Source organism: Phalaenopsis equestris, unplaced genomic scaffold (assembly GCF_001263595.1).
Source record: "Phalaenopsis equestris unplaced genomic scaffold, ASM126359v1 Scaffold000545, whole genome shotgun sequence".
Classification (NCBI taxonomy): Eukaryota; Viridiplantae; Streptophyta; class Magnoliopsida; order Asparagales; family Orchidaceae; genus Phalaenopsis; species Phalaenopsis equestris.
In genome coordinates this window covers 300729-320121 of record NW_018164985.1, presented here as the reverse complement: position 1 = coordinate 320121, position 19393 = coordinate 300729, and the positions used below count along the sequence as shown (strand labels likewise).

The following is a 19393-nucleotide window of genomic DNA, read 5'->3' as shown; positions in this document are numbered from 1 at the left end:
CGAGAGGAGAGAAAATTCTTGCATCTTCTGTATTCGTTAGCATGTGATTCTTTGCACATGTATGTTCTGCATTTGATCCTTATTTGCATGAATTTTTTCAATCATTTTTCATGACATTTGGAATTTGATTTCAAGCTTTTGAGGCTTTCACCTTCCTCAAAAGGCTGATGATCATGCATTTTGCATTTATTTTTCCTTGATTTTATCCTCCTATAAGGTGTATCCTTTTGGCATGCTTACGCATTACTCTTGTCTGTTTATGCATGTAGGGTCTTACTTTTATAAGTATGATCATGTTTCCCATTGCATGTTGTAGGTCTAGGTCTCATGAGTCTGCATGTTGGTGGCTATACCCAGACAACACTTAGTTGCACATGTGGTGATAACAGAGAAAGAAGCATTACCCTTCAGTCTGTCCAGACGAATAATGCAAGTGATCATGTTATTATCGAATCTCGTAGGATCATTCCAAGCATAGGCCTAGGTTAATGTTCGTCACGCGTCATGATGAGGATTAGCCCACTCAGATGCTTGGAATGAAGCAAACTTGGTGACCCCATCAAGATCCTATAAGAAGACCCTTAGCCCATGCACTTGCACGTCTTGCACATAGATTTATGCATAAGCAACACCTTATAGTTTCTTTTTACAATCAAGGTTACGATGTAGTTAAAGGTTTTCATGCACAATTATTGTTCATTAGTTTGTGCTAGTTGTTGTACACTGTTTTTTACATGTTTTACTGAGTTTGAAGCTTAAGCATTAGCATGTGTGGGTGGATTTCCTCTACATGGCGCTGTGGCCAATGGGGAGGAGCTTGATAATGATTTGAATTAATACATTTTCTATAGGAGTTTATCTCTCATTCTATCGGATATGACCTCTTGTATGTTGCATGGGATAACATATGCTAACATTTGTTTTGCAAGTCGAGTCTTTTATTAGATTTTCTCTATGTAATTTTTAGAGTTCTTTAAAAGAGTCTGTACTAAAAATAGGATCAGCACAAATCTCAGAGCGATGACCGTGTGACTAGGACCAACAACTATTTATTTGTGCCTCATGTCTTAATTTCAATTATATAGGTTGTAAGATCTAATATATATTACATAAACCGACCGCCATTTTATTTTTGGATTGTAGCCGACCCAGCAGCACCCGAGCTTTTATTCTTTTATATTGACCATTTTTTACTGTACTTTGCATATGTTCACTCTATCTCATATCACGTGATTTGTCTGGATATAATCACGATTATGTTATTTATGATAAAATCTTTGTTATAAAAGCTAAAAGCCTGTTTGAGATCATTGTATGTTTTCTATTTTTGTTTTTTATTTTTAGTTTGTTTTGTTTTTGTTTTATTTTATATTTTATGCTTTTAGAAGATGCATTTGGTACTATTATGATTCAAATATTTTTAAAAACAAAAAAAAAATGTTTGGTTGGGTATTTTTTCTAAGAAAAACTCTATTTTATAAAACAGTTGGGTTCACGTGCGCTCCAGTATTAAGCTTTGTCGCCCTGGCATATACGCCTTCCTTGCTCCACCCAGCACAAAGTATTACCTGTGGGCAGTAGGCGGTAGGTAACCCATGGCAGAAGCCAGGTGGCGGCTGCAACTGGCTAAGGGCCGCGTCTACAACTAACTAAGGCTCGCGGCTGGCGGCAAACGGTGTCGGCGGCGAGCTGCAGGTGGCAACCAACTGTGGCAAGCAGCCCGCGACCGACGACAGAGCCTCGCACAGAAAATACTTTGAATAACATGTTTTTTAAACAGCAAAAACACAATTTTTATATTTTTGATGTTTTGAAAATAAAATTTAAAAAAAAAACAAAACAAAAAAAACAAAAACAAAAAGTGATCCCAAACAAGCTCAATTTTAAAATATTTATCATGATAAAATTTAAAATTAAAATATTCATGATATTAAAATCTATTATTTATTTTTTTATATTCTTTTCTGCGTTGCTTTTGAGCTAGTTTTAAAATAATCATAAAATGCATGAATATATCCTCCTTGCATACTATAGAACATCTTAGATCACTGCATATATGTTGCATGACCCAAAAAAAATACTCTTGCTTTCCAATCTGACTAGTCCAGCATACATTTTATATAATTAGATGGTTGTCTGATGCGATATAGGGTGTTAGAGGTCCTCCCAATCTAAACCGAATTGGGAGTCCTTTGTAGGGCAGCTTAGTTTTGTAACTAAGCTGTCCATTTCAAGATAACAGATTGATACAAAATAAAATCCTAGTTATGTCAGAGTGAATAAATATAATCCTAGTTCTAGCATCCAAAGTTTCTGCATATAAAAGTAGAGCGCAGCAAACCAGAGCTACAATCAGATTAATACAAGCTCAATTTAGGTTGAAGTTTGTTTATAGCACATACAGTGTCCATTCACAGTGGTTCGTGTTATTATATGTGCTTTGCTGCAACAAAATCAAATCCTAAGAAAATGTTCATAATACCATACTATTCTGAAGGAAAATTTGATACAGAATAGCAATTTATGTTCTAAAGCAGTGATTAGTATAAGGAGTTGGGTAGAGACAGTATTTAGTATTTTCAAAATGTTTTAAAGTGCTAAGCAAAGAACAGACTTTATGCATTCGAGTTTCATATTACTACACATATTATGCACACACGATGATTATTTGATCAACCAAACTTAAATCATGTCAGATGATAGACTGCAACAAATATAATGATATTTTAAAGAACTATAATTTACAGCAATCTCTTAGCCAAAAAAAGAGCAAATGACAAATGAAGAACAGATGAAAGAACCTACAGATAAAAAATTACTCGTGAGATTGAGAGATCGACTGGAGGTGAAGAGAGGGAGGCAATGTGAAGAAAAAAAAAATGGTGTAAATATTAGGCATGAAGAAACATTTTTATAAAGCTTATGAGCAATATGTTGTTAGCACTGGCAATAAGAACCAACGAGAAACATATAAAAAAACTAGTGGGCAAAAAAGAAGAGAAAAATGACCAAAAAGTGAATAGCTTTAACAACGGAGAAGAACAATAAATAAACAACTCAAACTACTATGAAAAACAGGGAGAAGGGAACATTTGCCAAATTATTGAGGCAAGCGTTAAACTATACAACAATAACAACGAGCCTTTATTGCACTAAGTGGAGTCGGCTACATGAATCATTTTTCTTCATTGCGTCCTATTAAATATCGCATTTTCATTTAATTCTAATAAATTAAAATCATTTTTTATACAACATGCCCCAGTCTTTTTAGGTCTACTTCTACCTTTCTTAACATAAGTCGAATCTAAAATATCTACTCTCCTAAAAAAGTTAATCAGATGGTTAATGTTTAATGTGAACAAACTATCTAAGACGACTCCCTAATCTTGTCCATCACTAGAGCTACACCAACCCTATCACAGATACATTTATTTCACATTTTGTCTCCAAGTGTCGAGCCACTTATCCACCTAAGCATTCTCATCTCAACAACCCTAAACTTTGTTTTATGCTTCTATTTTAAATGTCAACATTTTGTGCTATAGAGCATAGCACGTCCACTACCATCTTATAAAATTTTCCTTTCAATCTAAGCAAAACTTTTCTATCACACAATAGACCAGATGCATTCCTTCACTTCAACCAACCAAGTTATCATGAATTCTACTAATAACATCCCCATCTATATCACCATCACTTTGAACTATAGACCCGAGATATTTAAAGCAATCACACCTTTTAATGATTTGATCACCCATAGTTACAAAACTATGGTCAATCATATTTTTAAAATACTAAAATAAAAGTTTTGTTTTTAATAATAATAAAATCACTATGGTCAATCATATTTTTAGAAACTATATTGAAAATTTTATCAAAATAGCTCACCCCCTATGTTGTATACCTTCATATAAGAAAAACACTTTTTCTTATTTACATCTTTAATACACTTTAATTGAATTAAATCTTTACTTTTTTTTTCTTTGTTTGGCTAGATTATACATATATTTTCCACCATATTTAGTATATAATCTATTATAATGATCACTAAAAACAACATTTTTAGCGTAAAAAAATTGTTCTCTTAGACTCCCTACGAGCCACTTTATATTTTCCCAATTCTCTAAGATTTTACATTTAAACCAAATTTTATAATACTTCTTATGTTTTATCTTTTCTTGCACATTATTATTCAAAACCAATTATTTTTAATTATAATTTTTTTTCCTTTTGATTCTTCAAGTACATCTTTGTCACTTGTTTAACAGTACTTGTTTAACAGTACTTGTTTTCCTTTTTATCCCAAATAAAATTTATTTCTTCATGAGCATCTTAAATCTTGAAATCTTGAATTTATTCATTAAAAAATATTATTTGTGTCTTGTGGGTGCCCCCAACTAATTCTATTATAATATTTTCTTGTATTCTTTAACTTACAATTAATCTTAAAATCCAGAACTAATAATCGACGTTCGGTACTTAAACTTTCACTTAGAATAACCTTAGAATCTCTATGATCTCGACGATCTTTTTTTCTCATAAAAAAATAATCAATTTGTGCCTTATTAGATCCACTCTTATAAGTAATAATATGACCATCTCTTTTCTTAATTAAAGTATTAGCAATAACAAAATCTACGCTAAAATAAAATCTAATATGATTCTAAATTATAAGGCCATAAAATCATATATTTTGTGAATCTATACTAACTGCAGATGGTTAATAAAACTTAATCTAAAAAGTCTGGTATTCAATAATGACCGCTAAAGATGCAATGATTTCACTGATTTTCAAACACATTCAACTAAGTACTGAAAAAACTTAATTCAAGCAGATTTGAGGAGAGAGTGAAGCATCAAGTTTTTCTCTGCCTTGTCCACAGAGGATTACAAAGGAGCACCAGAATCACAAAAGCACAAAACTAGCCCTACAACATAACAACAACAACAACAACAAAGCCTTAATCCCACGTCGTCCCCGTGTAGTCTTCTTAGGTCTACCTCTGCCTTTCTTAACACAAGTTGAATCTAAAACATCTACTCTCCTAATCAAATCATCAGATGGTCGACGTTTAATGTGACCAAACCATCTAAGACGACTTTCTCTAATTTTTTCGGTCACAAGAGCTACACCAACCCTATCACCGATATATTCATTTCGCATTTTGTCTCTAAGTGTAAAGCCACTCATCCACCTAATCATTCTCACTCGGCAACACTTAACTTATTATTATGTTTCTCTTTTAAAGGCCAACATTCAGCGCCATAGAGCATTGCAGGTCTCACCACCGTCTTATAAAATTTTCCTTTCAGTCTAAACGGTACTTTTGTATCACACAAAAGGCCTGAAGCATTCCTCCACTTAAATGCATATATAATTGAAACCAGAAGGCTGCCTCCTCAGAATGATATTTGAGTGATTAAAAAAAATATATGATGCTAACTACCTAAAAACGATTATTGAGAAAATACAATTACCCAAACGTGTAAAGCAGGTGGCTGCTCCTGTTCACCAAGTGCTTGAGCAGTAAGCCTGAGATAATAAGACTGATTTGACTCTGTGTATGTTGGTTAACCTAAAGAACTTGGTCATTCTTCTTGATACCCTATCCCTGTTCATAGCTGCATTTAATTAGCATGTATGAGGTTCAATGGTAGTCGAGGCTTTATAGTCAATAAGTTCTTTGGGATTGAATCGGGATCAAGTACCCAACAGTCCTTCAACTTTCCAGATTCTTGATCAGTCAATCGAAAAGCAGGTATTTGATGGGAGAATCTCAAGCATTCATCAATGGGTATCTCCATGTCAGCTACACTTCTCATTTTAGGCATAAAAACGTATTTATAACCCTTGACCTTAGTCAAGGTTATCACTTTTATCACACATTTATCTCGCTCAATCACCTCTACTACACTGTAATCTGCAACTTGTCTGAATTCGGTGGATATCCATTTAAGACTCCAGTTACTGAACACAGCCCAAACCTCACCACTATTAGGATATATCTCAAAAAAATTATTTTTCCTGAGAGGCTGTGCATGCACCAAATGAGAGAAGGCATGGGTTAAATCATATTGGGCAACTTTTGATGTAAGTTTGAACCTTCCGCAGCTGACAGGTAGGCCATTCTTTGACCACAATTTCTCCTCCTTAGTCTGAGGAGAAAACTCCAGCCACTTCACAGTTAAGCCAGTTGTTTCCCATGAAGCTGAACTTACCCAAGCATAGTAATTAGGGTACTCATCCAGGTCACTATAAAGTCCCCAAATCTGGCCTTGTTTAAACTTCTCCTCTGCTCTATCTTTTTGGAAGTTAAAGAATTCAAGATTATCAGATTCCTGTCCATTAGAGCTAGAATCTTTAATATCTCTATCTAAATTACTGAAATCATGGTTTCTGGTCTTTCTGCCAGCAGTTTCTATAACATGCTGGCTAGGTCTCAAACTTCTAATTAAATTAACTACGAGTTTATCTTTATCAGCAACAGGCCTTTGACATGGATCGCCAGACTTGACATCCAAAACTTCAGCAGCATGAACACCACCAGCATCAGCGTTACTCACAGCACTGTCAGACAAAGCAGCCGGATCAAGTTCAAACGAATCTCTTGGAATTCCTTCTCGTTCTACAGAAACTCTACAGTATGGTATACAGTGGGAAAATTTAAGTAACTGCCCGGTGGGTATCACAGTGACCCCTTTGTCCTGAGCTCGGGCAAACAGGTACAGATATCCTCTGACCTTGACCAAATGGCTTACAATGAAGTCTTGGCCTGATGCATAATCTGAAACAACTTCAACAAATTCGTATGAATATGTCCTAGGGTTCTCTTCTGTGGAGCTCCATTGCATATCCCAGTCATTGAAAAGGGCCCAAACCTCTCCCTTCTTTGGATAGATATTATATGTACTTCCTCCACCTTTCTCAACACAAATGAGATGAGAGAACATTAGCTGACATTTTGTGCTGCACACCTTTCCATGTTTAAAATTACCACAAGCTGTTGGCAAACCAGCTTTTACCCAAGCTTTTTCAGCTGAACTCATGGGATTGTATTCTAGCCAGGTGTACTGCAGCTTGAAACCTGGAGCAAAAACTTTCTGAATCAAAGCATAGTACCGGGGCATTCCATCATCATCATCATACACAGCCCAGATCTGATTCACTGCAAATTTACTCTGATCTCTATCCATATCAAAGTCATAAAATTCTGGATCTGCATAAGAGAACGAAAAATCAACTTGTGTTCTAGACCTTGAATCGGCAGCAGAATTAGCTTGGGAGCTTGTTCTTTTCTTACAAACTGCTTCCTTGCTTTCAGGCATCATGCGTTTCTCTAGACCACTCCCTCTAGGCAAATTATCTTCACAGTGATCTGCACCTATTTGCTCATCCATAATCTCGTCTTCAGAAGCAGGAATCTCATTGGTTTTCTTCTTCACACCATTGGTTACTACCTCAGGAGAAGAGATGCGCCTGTTCTTAGTGCTGTATGATCCAAACTTTCTCAACCTTTTAGGACATTCAAAATCATCTTCTATTTCCTCTTCTTTATAAATGACATTTTTCTTGCACCTTGTTGACCTCCGTGGATATCTGCCACTTGTGGAACCATCCTCAACATCTGTCGGGCGAACCTCCTTAATATTATCATTATCATTAGTAGTCCTGTTTCTTCTCTGGCATGCACCATGTAATGAACTCATTGCTGATTTCTGACCCGTTTTGCCATTTTCAGGCTTTAACTCATCACCAATCCCACCAGACTCGGCCTTGTCCTCCTTGTCAGTAGCACAACGTCCATGCTTAGTAGCAGTTACAGATTTCGAAGGTTTTGATACAGTGGGAGGCCTGACCACATTTTCATGTACCCTTGCCCCTGAAGAATTTCCAAAATGGGTTTGGCTGCCATGAGTATGAAAGTACTGAGTAGGAACATCAGTCTGATGAAAACCAGTGTATTCCCAGACGAATCCAGAACCCGAACCAAAAGGTGGAACATTTTGGTGTCTCACCTCATATGCACAAAATTTTTTAAGGCATTTGTGACATTCCACCTCCCTATTCAGAAGAGCCCGAGGAATACAGAGGAAATAGTAGCAGTAAATACAAACAGACCAGAAATAATGGGAAGCAAGGAAATCTAAAGGCGACTGCTTATTATGCTGTTTTATTCCACCAGGTTGATTGACTGAAGAATAGTTTGGAGCCCCAGCATTGCTGCTGGCGTGTTTAAAATGCTGGGAAGGCTTCCATGAAGACACAGTTCTCATCCGAACACTTCTTTTTGAATCATAAACTTGGCGGCTTGCTTGATCAGACAGTACCTTATATGCTTCTCCAACCAGCTTAAATGCAGCTTCAGCACCTGCAAACCTGTTCTTGTCAGGATGAAGAAGAAGAGCAAGCCTACGATACTGCTTCCTGATCAATGCTTCATCAGCCGATGACTCCACCTGAAGAACTCCGTAATGATCTGTCTGAGCATTGACCAACTTTTCAGCAGAGCAATGCACTTCACAAACAGTGAGCATGTGTGAGGCATTCTCAATATCTGGGCAGAGATGCAAAGCCATAAGCAGCAGCTTCTTAGCGCCAGCAAAATCTCTGATCTGCATTTTCTTTTCAGCAATGTCCTTAGCTCTGATGGCATCTTCTTTGTTGCATTCCATTTTGTTATAATCACAGGAACTCTCTCATGCAAGATGGGCGGACAAAGATAAATCACACTTGCCATTTGTGCATTTTTACGTTCAACCAATGAAAAAATTATATCCTTTATCGATAAGCGTATCTTCAGATGACTACAATAAATCGTTATTACCATGCAAGCCGTCTGAAAACCAATTCCTGAGAAATTGCAAAAGTTGTATCAAGTATTAAGAAGAGCTTATGATAATCTAATGTGACAAAAATTAGGAAGGTTCAAGCACGACCACGCATATCGGTATGTGTAAGAGTATAAAGCAGACAAAGAGGAAGCCAATGAAAGCAAAAATCGATCTGAATACTTGATAAAATATTTAACAGCTACATAGCTCTACAACCATAATCTAACATAATCATGAAAAGCTAAAAATTTCAGGAATGCTAAGCCATATAAATCCTATTTCCATGTTCTCCCATAGGTTCAATGATGAGAATTAAGAAGGCTTCAATCTAGTAATTTAATAACATGCTTGGTTTTAGTTTTCAATTAGTCATGGAGGTTCGGTTCAGAGTTCAAAAGCGAAAAAATATATACAAGACAAAACTATGAATGATGGATTAAGAAAATAGGTATATTAAAGAAATTATTGTAGAAGACAGCAATGGAAAATAAACATGAATTTTTGCACAAGTACAACCGAGTTCGTGAAAGCTAAGCCAGACATTGAACCAAAATACGGAGTGATTCAAGGTTTAATGGTTCAACAAGGATTAAACTTAATGATGCAAATATTAAATGATATAATAATGATATTTTCACTAATCAATATACAATATTCTAATCTAAGATATTTTATTTTTGAATATCTGAATATAATTTTGAATCAATATTTTGCAAACTTTAAAACAAGAATATCAATCAAAAGCCTAAAATACAATATTAACATGAGAAAGTTGAAGTGGTCAAGCAAGGAAGAAATACAACAACAACACAAGCCTTAATCCCACTACGTGGGTTGGCTACATGAGTCTTTTTTCTCCATTGCGTCTTATTTAGTGTCATATTTTCATTTAGTTCAAATAAATTAAGATCATTTTTTATACAATAAGTCCAAGTCTTCCTAGATCCACCTTTACCTTTTTTAACATAAGTCGAATCTAAAACATCTACTCTCCTAATTGAATCATCAGATGATCGACGTTTAATGTGACTAAACCATCTAAGATGAATCTCTCTAAGTTTGTTTGTTACTCTACAACAACCCTATCACAAAGATATTCATTTCGCATTGTCTCGAAGTGTAAAGAGACTCATCCACCTAATCATTCTCATCTCGACAACACTTAACTTAGTATTATGCTTCTCTTTTAAAGGCCAACATTCAGTGTCATAGAGCATTGCAGGTCTCACCGCCATCCTTTAAAATTTTCCTTTCAGACTAAGCGGTACTTTTCTATCACACAAAAGGCCCGAAGCATTCCTCCACTTCCTCCACTTCAACCAATCAATAATCAATTTGAATTCTACTATAAACATCCCCATCTATATCACCATCGATTTGAACAATAGACCGGGATATCTAAATCGTTCATATCTTTTAATAATTTGATCACCCAAAATTACACTTCTGTCACTAGAGCTACTACTACTAAAATTGCATTCCATGTATTCATTTTTAGTTCTACTCAAATGAAGGCCTTTAGAATCCAATGTGGACCTCCATAATTCAAGTTTTTCCTGGGTTTTTTCTCTCGTATTATCCACGAGAAGTATATCATCAGTAAAAAACATACACCAAGGTACATCCTCCTGTAAATGTCCAGTAAGACCATCCATAATTCAAGCACAAAGATATGGGCTTAAAGCCAATCCCTGATGTAATCCAACAGAAATAGAAAAATAATTGGTCAATCCTCCTTCAGTTCGAACATAAGTAACAGCTCTAGTATACATATCTATAATGACTTGAATATAATTCATATCAACACCTTTCTTCTCAAGAACTCTCCAATGGATATCTCTTGGAATCTTATCGTAAGATTTTTCTAAATCAATAAAAATCAAATATAGATCCTCCTTATTATCTCTGAACTTCTCCATCAAACTTCTCAATAAATGTATAGCTTCCACAGTAGACCTACCCAGCATAAATCCAAATTGATTATGAGAAATTTTTGTAATACTTCTTAACCTATGTTCAATTACCCTCTCCAATAATTTTTAAGTATGACACATCAACTTAATTCCTCTATAATTTGCACAATCCTGTGCATCCCCTTTATTATTAAAAATGGGGACCAAAATACCCTTCCTCCACTCCTCAGACATCTTTTTTAGTTTTTAAAATAATATTAAAGAGTTTAGTAAGTCAAGAAACTCCTAAATCTCCTAAAAAATTTTACACTTCAATTGGGACATCATCAAGTCCTACAGACATTCCACCCTTGGTTTTCTTTAAAGTCTCCTAAACTTCTTTTTTACTAATGAAATTTTAAAATAAAACGTTTTACTATTATTAACGATCATAAGATCACTAAGGTCGATCATATTTTCAGAAACTTCATTAAAATGTTTATCAGAATAACTCGTCCTCCTATGTAGAATAACTTTTTCTAAGAAAAACACTTTTTGATTTTTATCTTTAATACATTTTACTTGAGTTAAATTTTTACCTTTCTTTTCTCTTTGTTTGGCTAGTTTATACATATATTGTTCACCCCCCTTAGTATCTAATCTGTTATAAAGATCACTAAAAGAAGAATTTTTAGCGTCACAGATTGTTCTTTAAGACTCCTTGCGGACCACTCCTTGCGGTCCGTTTAATATTTTTCTCAGTTCTCTAAGCTTTTACATCTAAACCAATTTTCATAACATATCTTCTTATATTTTATCCTTCTTGCACATTATTATTCCATCACCAACTATTTTTATTTATAAAATTTTTCCTTTTGATTCTCCAAATACATCATTTGCTACTTGTTTAATAGTGTTTGTTACTTTTCTTCATGAACATCCCAAATTTTGAAATATTGAATTTTATTCATAAAAATAATTTCATTTGTGTCTTTTAGGTTCCCTCATCTAATTCTGCGATAATGAGTCATAGTATTCTTTATTTTACAACTCTTTATCTTAAAATCTAGAACTAATAATCGATATTGGGTATTTAAATCTTCACTTGGAATGACCTTACAATCTTTACAATCTTAACGATCTCTTCTTCTCATAAGAAAGTAATCAATTTGTGTTTTATTAGGTCCATTCTTATAAGTAATAAGATGCTCATCTCTTTTCATGAATAAAGTATTAGTAATAACAAAATCATAAGCTAAAACAAAATCTAAAATGTCTCTACCTTCTTCATTAATCACTCCAAAACCGTAGCCACCATGAATATTTTTTAAATCTTCTACCACTCTACTGACATGTCCGTTTAAATCTCCTCCAATAAAAATTCTTTCTTCAAGAGGTATCATTTGCATTAAATCTTCTAAGTCAATCCAGAATTTATCTTTAGACCTTATATCTAAACCTACTTAAGAAGCATAAACACTTATAATATTAGAAATCTTAGTATCAATAATAATTTTAGGGCTATAATTTTATCTCCAACTTTATTAATTTTTACAACATTATCTTTCAAACTCTTATCTATAATTACACATACACCATTTCTAGTGCAACTCTTCCCAGAATACTAAAGTTTAAAACCTAAGTTATCAATCTACTTAACCTTTTTTCCAACCCATTTAGTTTCTTGAATACATAAGATATTAATCTTACTATGCATCATAATATCAACTAATTCCATTAACTTACCATTGAGAGTATCTATATTCTAAGATCCTATCATAATATTTGTTTCATTAGTTTCATGGACTAACTTTTTTACCCACTTCCGTCTGTAATGTGGGAACCTTGCTTATTTGACACTACACCAGGGCGCCGGTGTAGCGGCCCTTGCACACTTTTCATTGTATCCAGTTTAAACAGTATGTCGCTTCTAAGGGACGCCCTAGCACATACACAATGTTCAAAATGATTCATGTCATGATTTTATTTTGATAAGCTTTACGCTGGTTGTCGACTTAACACAACTCTCCACTTTCCACATTAGGGTTTGGGACTGACAATGACAATGTTAAGCAAAGAAGAAATAAAAGCATTAAAATATTTAAGTTGCAAAACTTAAATGATAGGTTAATGAATGATTATATTAAAGAAATTATGTTAGAAGACAAAGCGATGAAAAATAGACATGAATTTTTGCACGAGTACAACCATGGTCGTGAAAGTTAAGTCGGACAATGAAGCAAGATAAAAAGAGATTCAAGGTTTAATAATTCAACTGGGGATAAACCAGATGATGTAAATATTAAAAATATTTTAATATGATATAAATATTGTATAATGATGTTTTCACCTATCAGCATACAGTATGCTAATCTAAAATTGTTCGCTCTTAAATATTTTGAATATAATTTTGAATTAATGTTTTGCAAAATATAAAACTATGAATGCCAATCCAAAACCTAAAACACAATATTAACATGAGAATGTTGAAGAAGTCAAGCAAGAAAAAAATAAAAGTGTTAAAATATATAAGCGGCAAAACTATAAATGATAGATTAAGAAATGATTATATTAAAAGAATGGATGTAGAAGACAAAGCAATGAAAAATAAACAAGATTTTTTACACAAGTACAATCAAGGTTGTGAAAGTTAAGACAAACATTAACCAAAATAAGAAAAGATTCAAGGTTTAAAAGTTTAATAAGGGTTAAATTGAAATTAAAACCATGAATGCCAATCCAAAACCTAAAACACAATATTAGCATGAGAACGTTGAAGTCAAGCAAGGAAGAAATAAAAGCGTTAAAATATATACAAGGCAAAACTATAACAGAAATTAAAAAATGATTATATTTAAAAAATATTTGTAGAAGACAGATAAAAAATAGACATGAAAGTTAAGACAAACACTGAACTAAACCTTGCTTGATAATAACTCCCTAGCCCTTGATCGCATCTTAAACAGTTTATCTTGATCTTATAATGGGGTTCTCAAGATTAGATTGATGTTCTACATCAAATATATTTATCTTTCTTAAAAAAACTATTTTTTATATCTAAAATAGAAACAAATTAAACTAAATCAGCCCAAGCTTGATTTAAACTCAACATTTGGACCGATTCAAATTTGTTTTATTATATGAGCAAAGTCTTTTCATATTAAAATGAACTATATTTAAAGAAACTAAAAAACAGAAATTTACATACCTAGCACGCAATTCTTATGTATTTACATCTCACCTAGACTTTCATATTTACATACATAGCACTTTTGTGTTTTAAATATATGCATGAAAATGTCCATTTCCTTTTTAAAATGTGGTAATAGAGTTATTTTTATGTGATATTTTGAGTGCTATGTGTATGAATATGAAAGTTTAGGTGTGAAATATGTAATAAGGCTAGAAATGTGTGTTGTGTAAGAAAATGCCTGATTAAGAATTTATTTCAAGGTGAGCTGAAGTTTGTCAACAAATTAGCCTAAACTAATTATTATTCAGATTATTATTTTAACATTCTTTAAATTTTTATTAATATTTTCATGCCTTTTTAGATAAATATAAATTACTTTTAATTTCCAACAAAATGATTTTAGCATTAGTGTGCGCTTGACAAGCTTTAAAGGAGATGCTAGTGATTTCCTCTAGGGATCTTGAGCAAAAGAACCGCAATCCCAGTGAGTTAATTATAATTTCATCTAACTCTAAAGCTATTTGTTAGGCAAAAAGTAATATCATTAAAGAATTATAATTAATAAATGCTAAATTTATTGCCTATGTCTATACTGAAACAAATAATGATTACAAAATAATAAATAAATAAATAATGAAGTATTAGCAAAGATCTTTAAATTTCTCATTTGAGCGCTTTAACGAATCATATAATGATAACAATATAATTTCAAGCCCAAGGTATATAAAATTTAAAAATAATAATAAGCACATTATAGTCATATTGTTCAAAGTTCCTAAATCAAACATCCAAATAATCTCTCATTGAATGGCAAATAACCCTCAAATCAATGTCTCTTATATATAAATTTCATTACGCTTGCAAAATCTCTTTCTCTCTCTCTATCAAGCATTAACAACAGCAAGTATTTATCCCACTAAGTGTGGTCAGCTACCTGAATCCTTTTTCTTTATTGCATCTTATTGAGTGTCATCTTTTCATTTAATTCTAATAAATTAAGATCATTTTTTATACAATATGCTACAATATGCCCCATACAATATGCCCCAGTCTTTTTAGGTCTACCTCTGCCTTTCTTAACATAAATCGAATCTAAAATATCTACTCTTCGAACCGGACATCAGATGGTCAACGTTTAATGTGACCAAACCATCTAAGATGACTCTATCTAACCTAGTCCGCCACTGGAGCTACACCAACCCTATCACAAATATATTTATTTTGCATTTTGCCTCTAAGTGTTAAGCCACTCGTCCACCTAAGCATTCTCATCTGAGCAGCACTTAAGTTTAATTTATGCTTCTCTTTTAAAGGCCAACAATCTGCGTCATAGAGCATCGTAGATCTCACCACCATCTTATAAAATTTTCCTTTCAGTTTAAGCAGTAATTTTTTTTCTTACCCCGCGTAGTGGGATTAAGGCTTTGTTGTTGTTTGGTCTAAGCGGTACTTATTTATCACACAATAGACCCGTTTGCATTTCTCCACTTCAACCACTCCACTTCAACCAACCATTTCAACCAACCATATTGAATTCTACTAATAACATCCTCATCTATATCACCATCACTTTGAACAATAGACCCAAGATAACTAAAACGTTTATACCTTTTAATGATTTGATCACTCATAGTTACAACCCTGTCACTAGAACTACTACTACTACCATGTATTCAGTTTTAGTTCTACTCACACGAAGGCCTTTAGACTCCCATGTAGACCTCCATAATTGAAGATTTTCCTGAACACTTTAGTCTTATCCATAAGAAGAATATCATCAGCGAAAAACATACACCAAGGTACAAGCTCCTATAAATGTCCAGTAAGAGTATTCATAACTAAAGCAAAAAGATATATGCTTAAAGCTGATCTCTGATAATGCAACTGAAATAGGAAAATACTTGGTTAATCCTCCTGTTCGAACACAAGTAACAACTCTAGCATTCATATCTTTAATGACTTGAATATAAGTCATATCAACACCTTTATTCTCTAGAACCCTCCAAATGTTTTCTCTTGAAGCCTTATTGTAAGCTTTCTCTAAATCCATAAAATCATATGTAGATACTCGTTATTCACTTTGTACTTCTCCATCAAACCTCACAATAAATGTATAGCTTCCATAGTAGACCTATTTGGCATAAATCTAAACTGATTATGAGAGATTTTTGTAACATGTCTCTCAAACATTAAAACATAAAAAAAAAAGCTTAGAGTCTACATTAAACCTAAATGTACAAGTCAATTTTGGTTTTGACTAACTTACCCAATCAAGCTACTTGGTTTAGACCAACCTAATAAGATCTTTTCTTATACAAACTATAGATAATCAAGCATTTATTTTTTGTAGCATGCTTAAGATGTCAATTCAATGCATCATTTCCAAATTTCTCAGTCGCTTTAGACAATCACAATAGGCATGAAAGCTAGGTGGAAACAAATATTATTTTGAGCATAGTTACATAGGGTAAGCATAATAGAAACCTACTATTGAACAAATTAGTGAAAAAACAAATCTAAAAATTTGTTAAAATGTATGTGTAAATCACAAATGTGTCTGCATGAATCTCGATGAGATCCAACAGATAAAAGGACAAAAAAGTGTGGCTAAGAAGGGCCTACAGATGGAAAACCAAGAATCCATAGGCAAAAGCCCAACGGTCCACTAGCTGAAGAACAAAGGTTCACAAATGGAATACAAAAGAACCTACTTGACTAGATCATACCACCTAAACCAGGGCTAGAGGCCGACCTAATGCAGGTCATCCGAACCAAAGACCAAGGCCAATCGAATCAAGCAAAGGCGTCGACCTACCTCTCGACACAACATAACTCAAGGGAAGAATTCAGTATCACCAGCCATCTCATGGACGCCCTTGAGATTTCTCATCTGGGGCCAAGAACCGGTCGTAGCATAATAACACAACATCAGGAAGGATTTTCTCTTCTAGGAGTGAGCTACCTATTAGATTATAGTAGGGGTGTAAACGCGTCGAGTCAAACTTGAGCCACCCTCGGCTTGAGGTTCAGCTTGATTAACTTTATCGAGTTTGAGTTCAAGCTCGAACTTAACTCTACGACCAAGTCATGAGTTGGCTTGTATACTATAAAAGAGAGGAAATAATATTGATTAAATGTAATTTTATAATAAAATAACAAATAAAATGAGCAATTATGAGAGAAATGATAAAAATCACTTGATATAAAATGCAAAATATTATTTTTAAAATATTTTATACATAAATATAAATACTTTAAATTTAATATATTTTGAGTATGTTTTATATTAATATTACTTAAACGAGTTGGCCCACAAGCTAATAAGTCTAGTCGAGGCAAGCTTGAGCTTGGCTTGTTAGCTCATCGAGCTCAGTTCACGAGTCAATTATCGAGTTAAGCTCAAGTCGGCTTAACTCACTTACACCTCTAGATTAGGGTGATTCACCCTTTGCCCAACACTCTAGCCTTGCTTGCCGACAGGAGTTTTTTTTCCAGGGATCAATAGTTGGCAACCAGATTAGAATAGCTGATCGAGTTAAGCCTTGTCTACCTGGAGACTATCAATGGCCAATTGGCAAACCCGATTCAGTACAGTCGAACGAATAGGTCTTGTTGAACCAGGATTGACTGATTTCAAACCAAGTCATAAGATAGTCGAACCAAAGGTTTATACATGTAAAATACCTAAAATTCAGTAATGTGCATTCCCTCCCTTCCTCTCTTTTGATGTTCCTTCTGAGTCAAAACTCATTCAACAGAATCATCTTCAAATGGAGCAACAAATAATGATCTTTCCCTCCCTCCCTCCCTCTCTCTCTTGATTTTCCTTCCTCTCTCCCTCTCTCTCTCTTGATGTTCCTTATGAGTCAAAACTCTTTCAATAAAATCATCTTGAAATGGAGCAACGAATAACGAAACTACAATTTCAAGAGATAATCAACATGTATTTGTCTTCTTAAAAATAGAAGATAGCCAATGAAAAGTAAATTATAACCCAAGCAATCAAAGATTTCTTAACGGGATACGTCCTGAAATCCCTGAAAATAAAACAAGCAGAATTAAAATAATAATAATAATAATAATACGAAAAGACTTATAAATCCCAGCAACAGTACAGATGATAACCCAAAGAAGCAGGAGTTAGCCAACAAATAAGCGGAAAATTTCCAGGCAAAACGCCAAATATGGGAATCCAAAACCTCGAGAAGAAAGCATAAGAGTGGTATCTTCAAAGGCAATTGTAGCAAATAAACCGCAGCTCTGCATCCAATCTAGCTGAAAGAGTAACAGAAGCCCTAATCCAACTCCTACACATAGTCTACCTACCTTAAATCCAAAAAGCAAACAGCAAGCATCCAGCCTAGAGTTGATGGCTGGATCTTCCACCAAGCACTCGCATTTCCACAAAACCTCAAAAAGTCGGAACTCTGAAAACCTAGCTGGGACTCCAAATTCCAAAATCTCCCGCCACAGTTGAGTAATTCGGGAGAGTTTGATTTCAGCAGAGATCAATATTTATAGTCGTATCAATAAATATAAGCATTCGTATTACATTACTCTATTAACTTATCAAGTTTAACGGGTGACATTCAAAATTACTATATTTTAAAGTATATACCTAGGCTGGTCAAAACGGCTCATTGTTTGCGAACAGCTCTGTTCTGCTCGTTAAGAAGCTCATGTTCGGCTCGTTCACTAAGTTAACGGCTCGTTCACTAAGTTAACGTGTCAAACACGACCAAATATTTGTTCGTTTGTGTTCGGCTCGTTTTAGTTCGAAATACTACTAATCAATTATATATATATATATATTTGATGAGTAGTATTTAAAAAAAAATTAATTGACTACGAGGCTACAAATATTTATAATTAATTAAAAGTATTGATGAAGAAAACAGAATAAAAATTATTAAACTGATTCAAATGATGTTTTAAATTTTGCCTCAGTCCTTAACATCTTATGACTATGTGATTAGGGTTGCGTGATTAAGGTGGGCAAAACGACTCTTTGTTCTTGAACGGCTCGTGTTCGGCTCGTTTGCTAACGAGCTGAACACGAACACACTTTCTAGCCGAGCCGAACACGAGCTGAGCCTGGGCCCGCTCGTCTTCGGCTCGTTTGCACCACTATATATGCGCACACATATAATTTTTATTTTTTGTCCGCAATAGTCTAAATTTTGTAAGTATATTTATTGTTTATTTTTCGAATATAAATATGCTCAAGATTTTATTGCAGAATAAATATATAAGAAAATTTGAATGGATGTTTGAACAAATATATAAGCTAAAGGTTGATTACTTCCTAGCATCTTACTCCCATCTTAGCATTCGTCGTTTGCATGAAATTCGTGAAATTCGTGTTTGACAGTTCCATGGCTAAGTTTTAATCTAAGGCTGTGTTTGGGGCAGTTTGTGTTTATCCAGATAAGTCGCTTATTAGTAAACGCAGACCACGGAGTTCGACCCGCATTCC

General features: G+C 34.0%; 1 protein-coding gene across 1 annotated transcript; it reads right to left on the bottom strand.

The window, feature by feature from the left end:
- Positions 1–5313: 5313 nt before the first annotated feature.
- Positions 5314–18370, bottom strand: LOC110029078. Its single transcript, XM_020731200.1, has 2 exons — positions 18244–18370; positions 5314–8851 (listed from the first exon to the last, which is right to left on the bottom strand). The coding sequence occupies exon 2, from the start codon at positions 8671–8673 to the stop codon at positions 5629–5631; it is 3045 nt and encodes a 1014-aa protein (XP_020586859.1). The 5' UTR covers positions 8674–8851; positions 18244–18370; the 3' UTR covers positions 5314–5628.
- Between the last annotated feature and the right edge of the window lie 1023 nt (positions 18371–19393).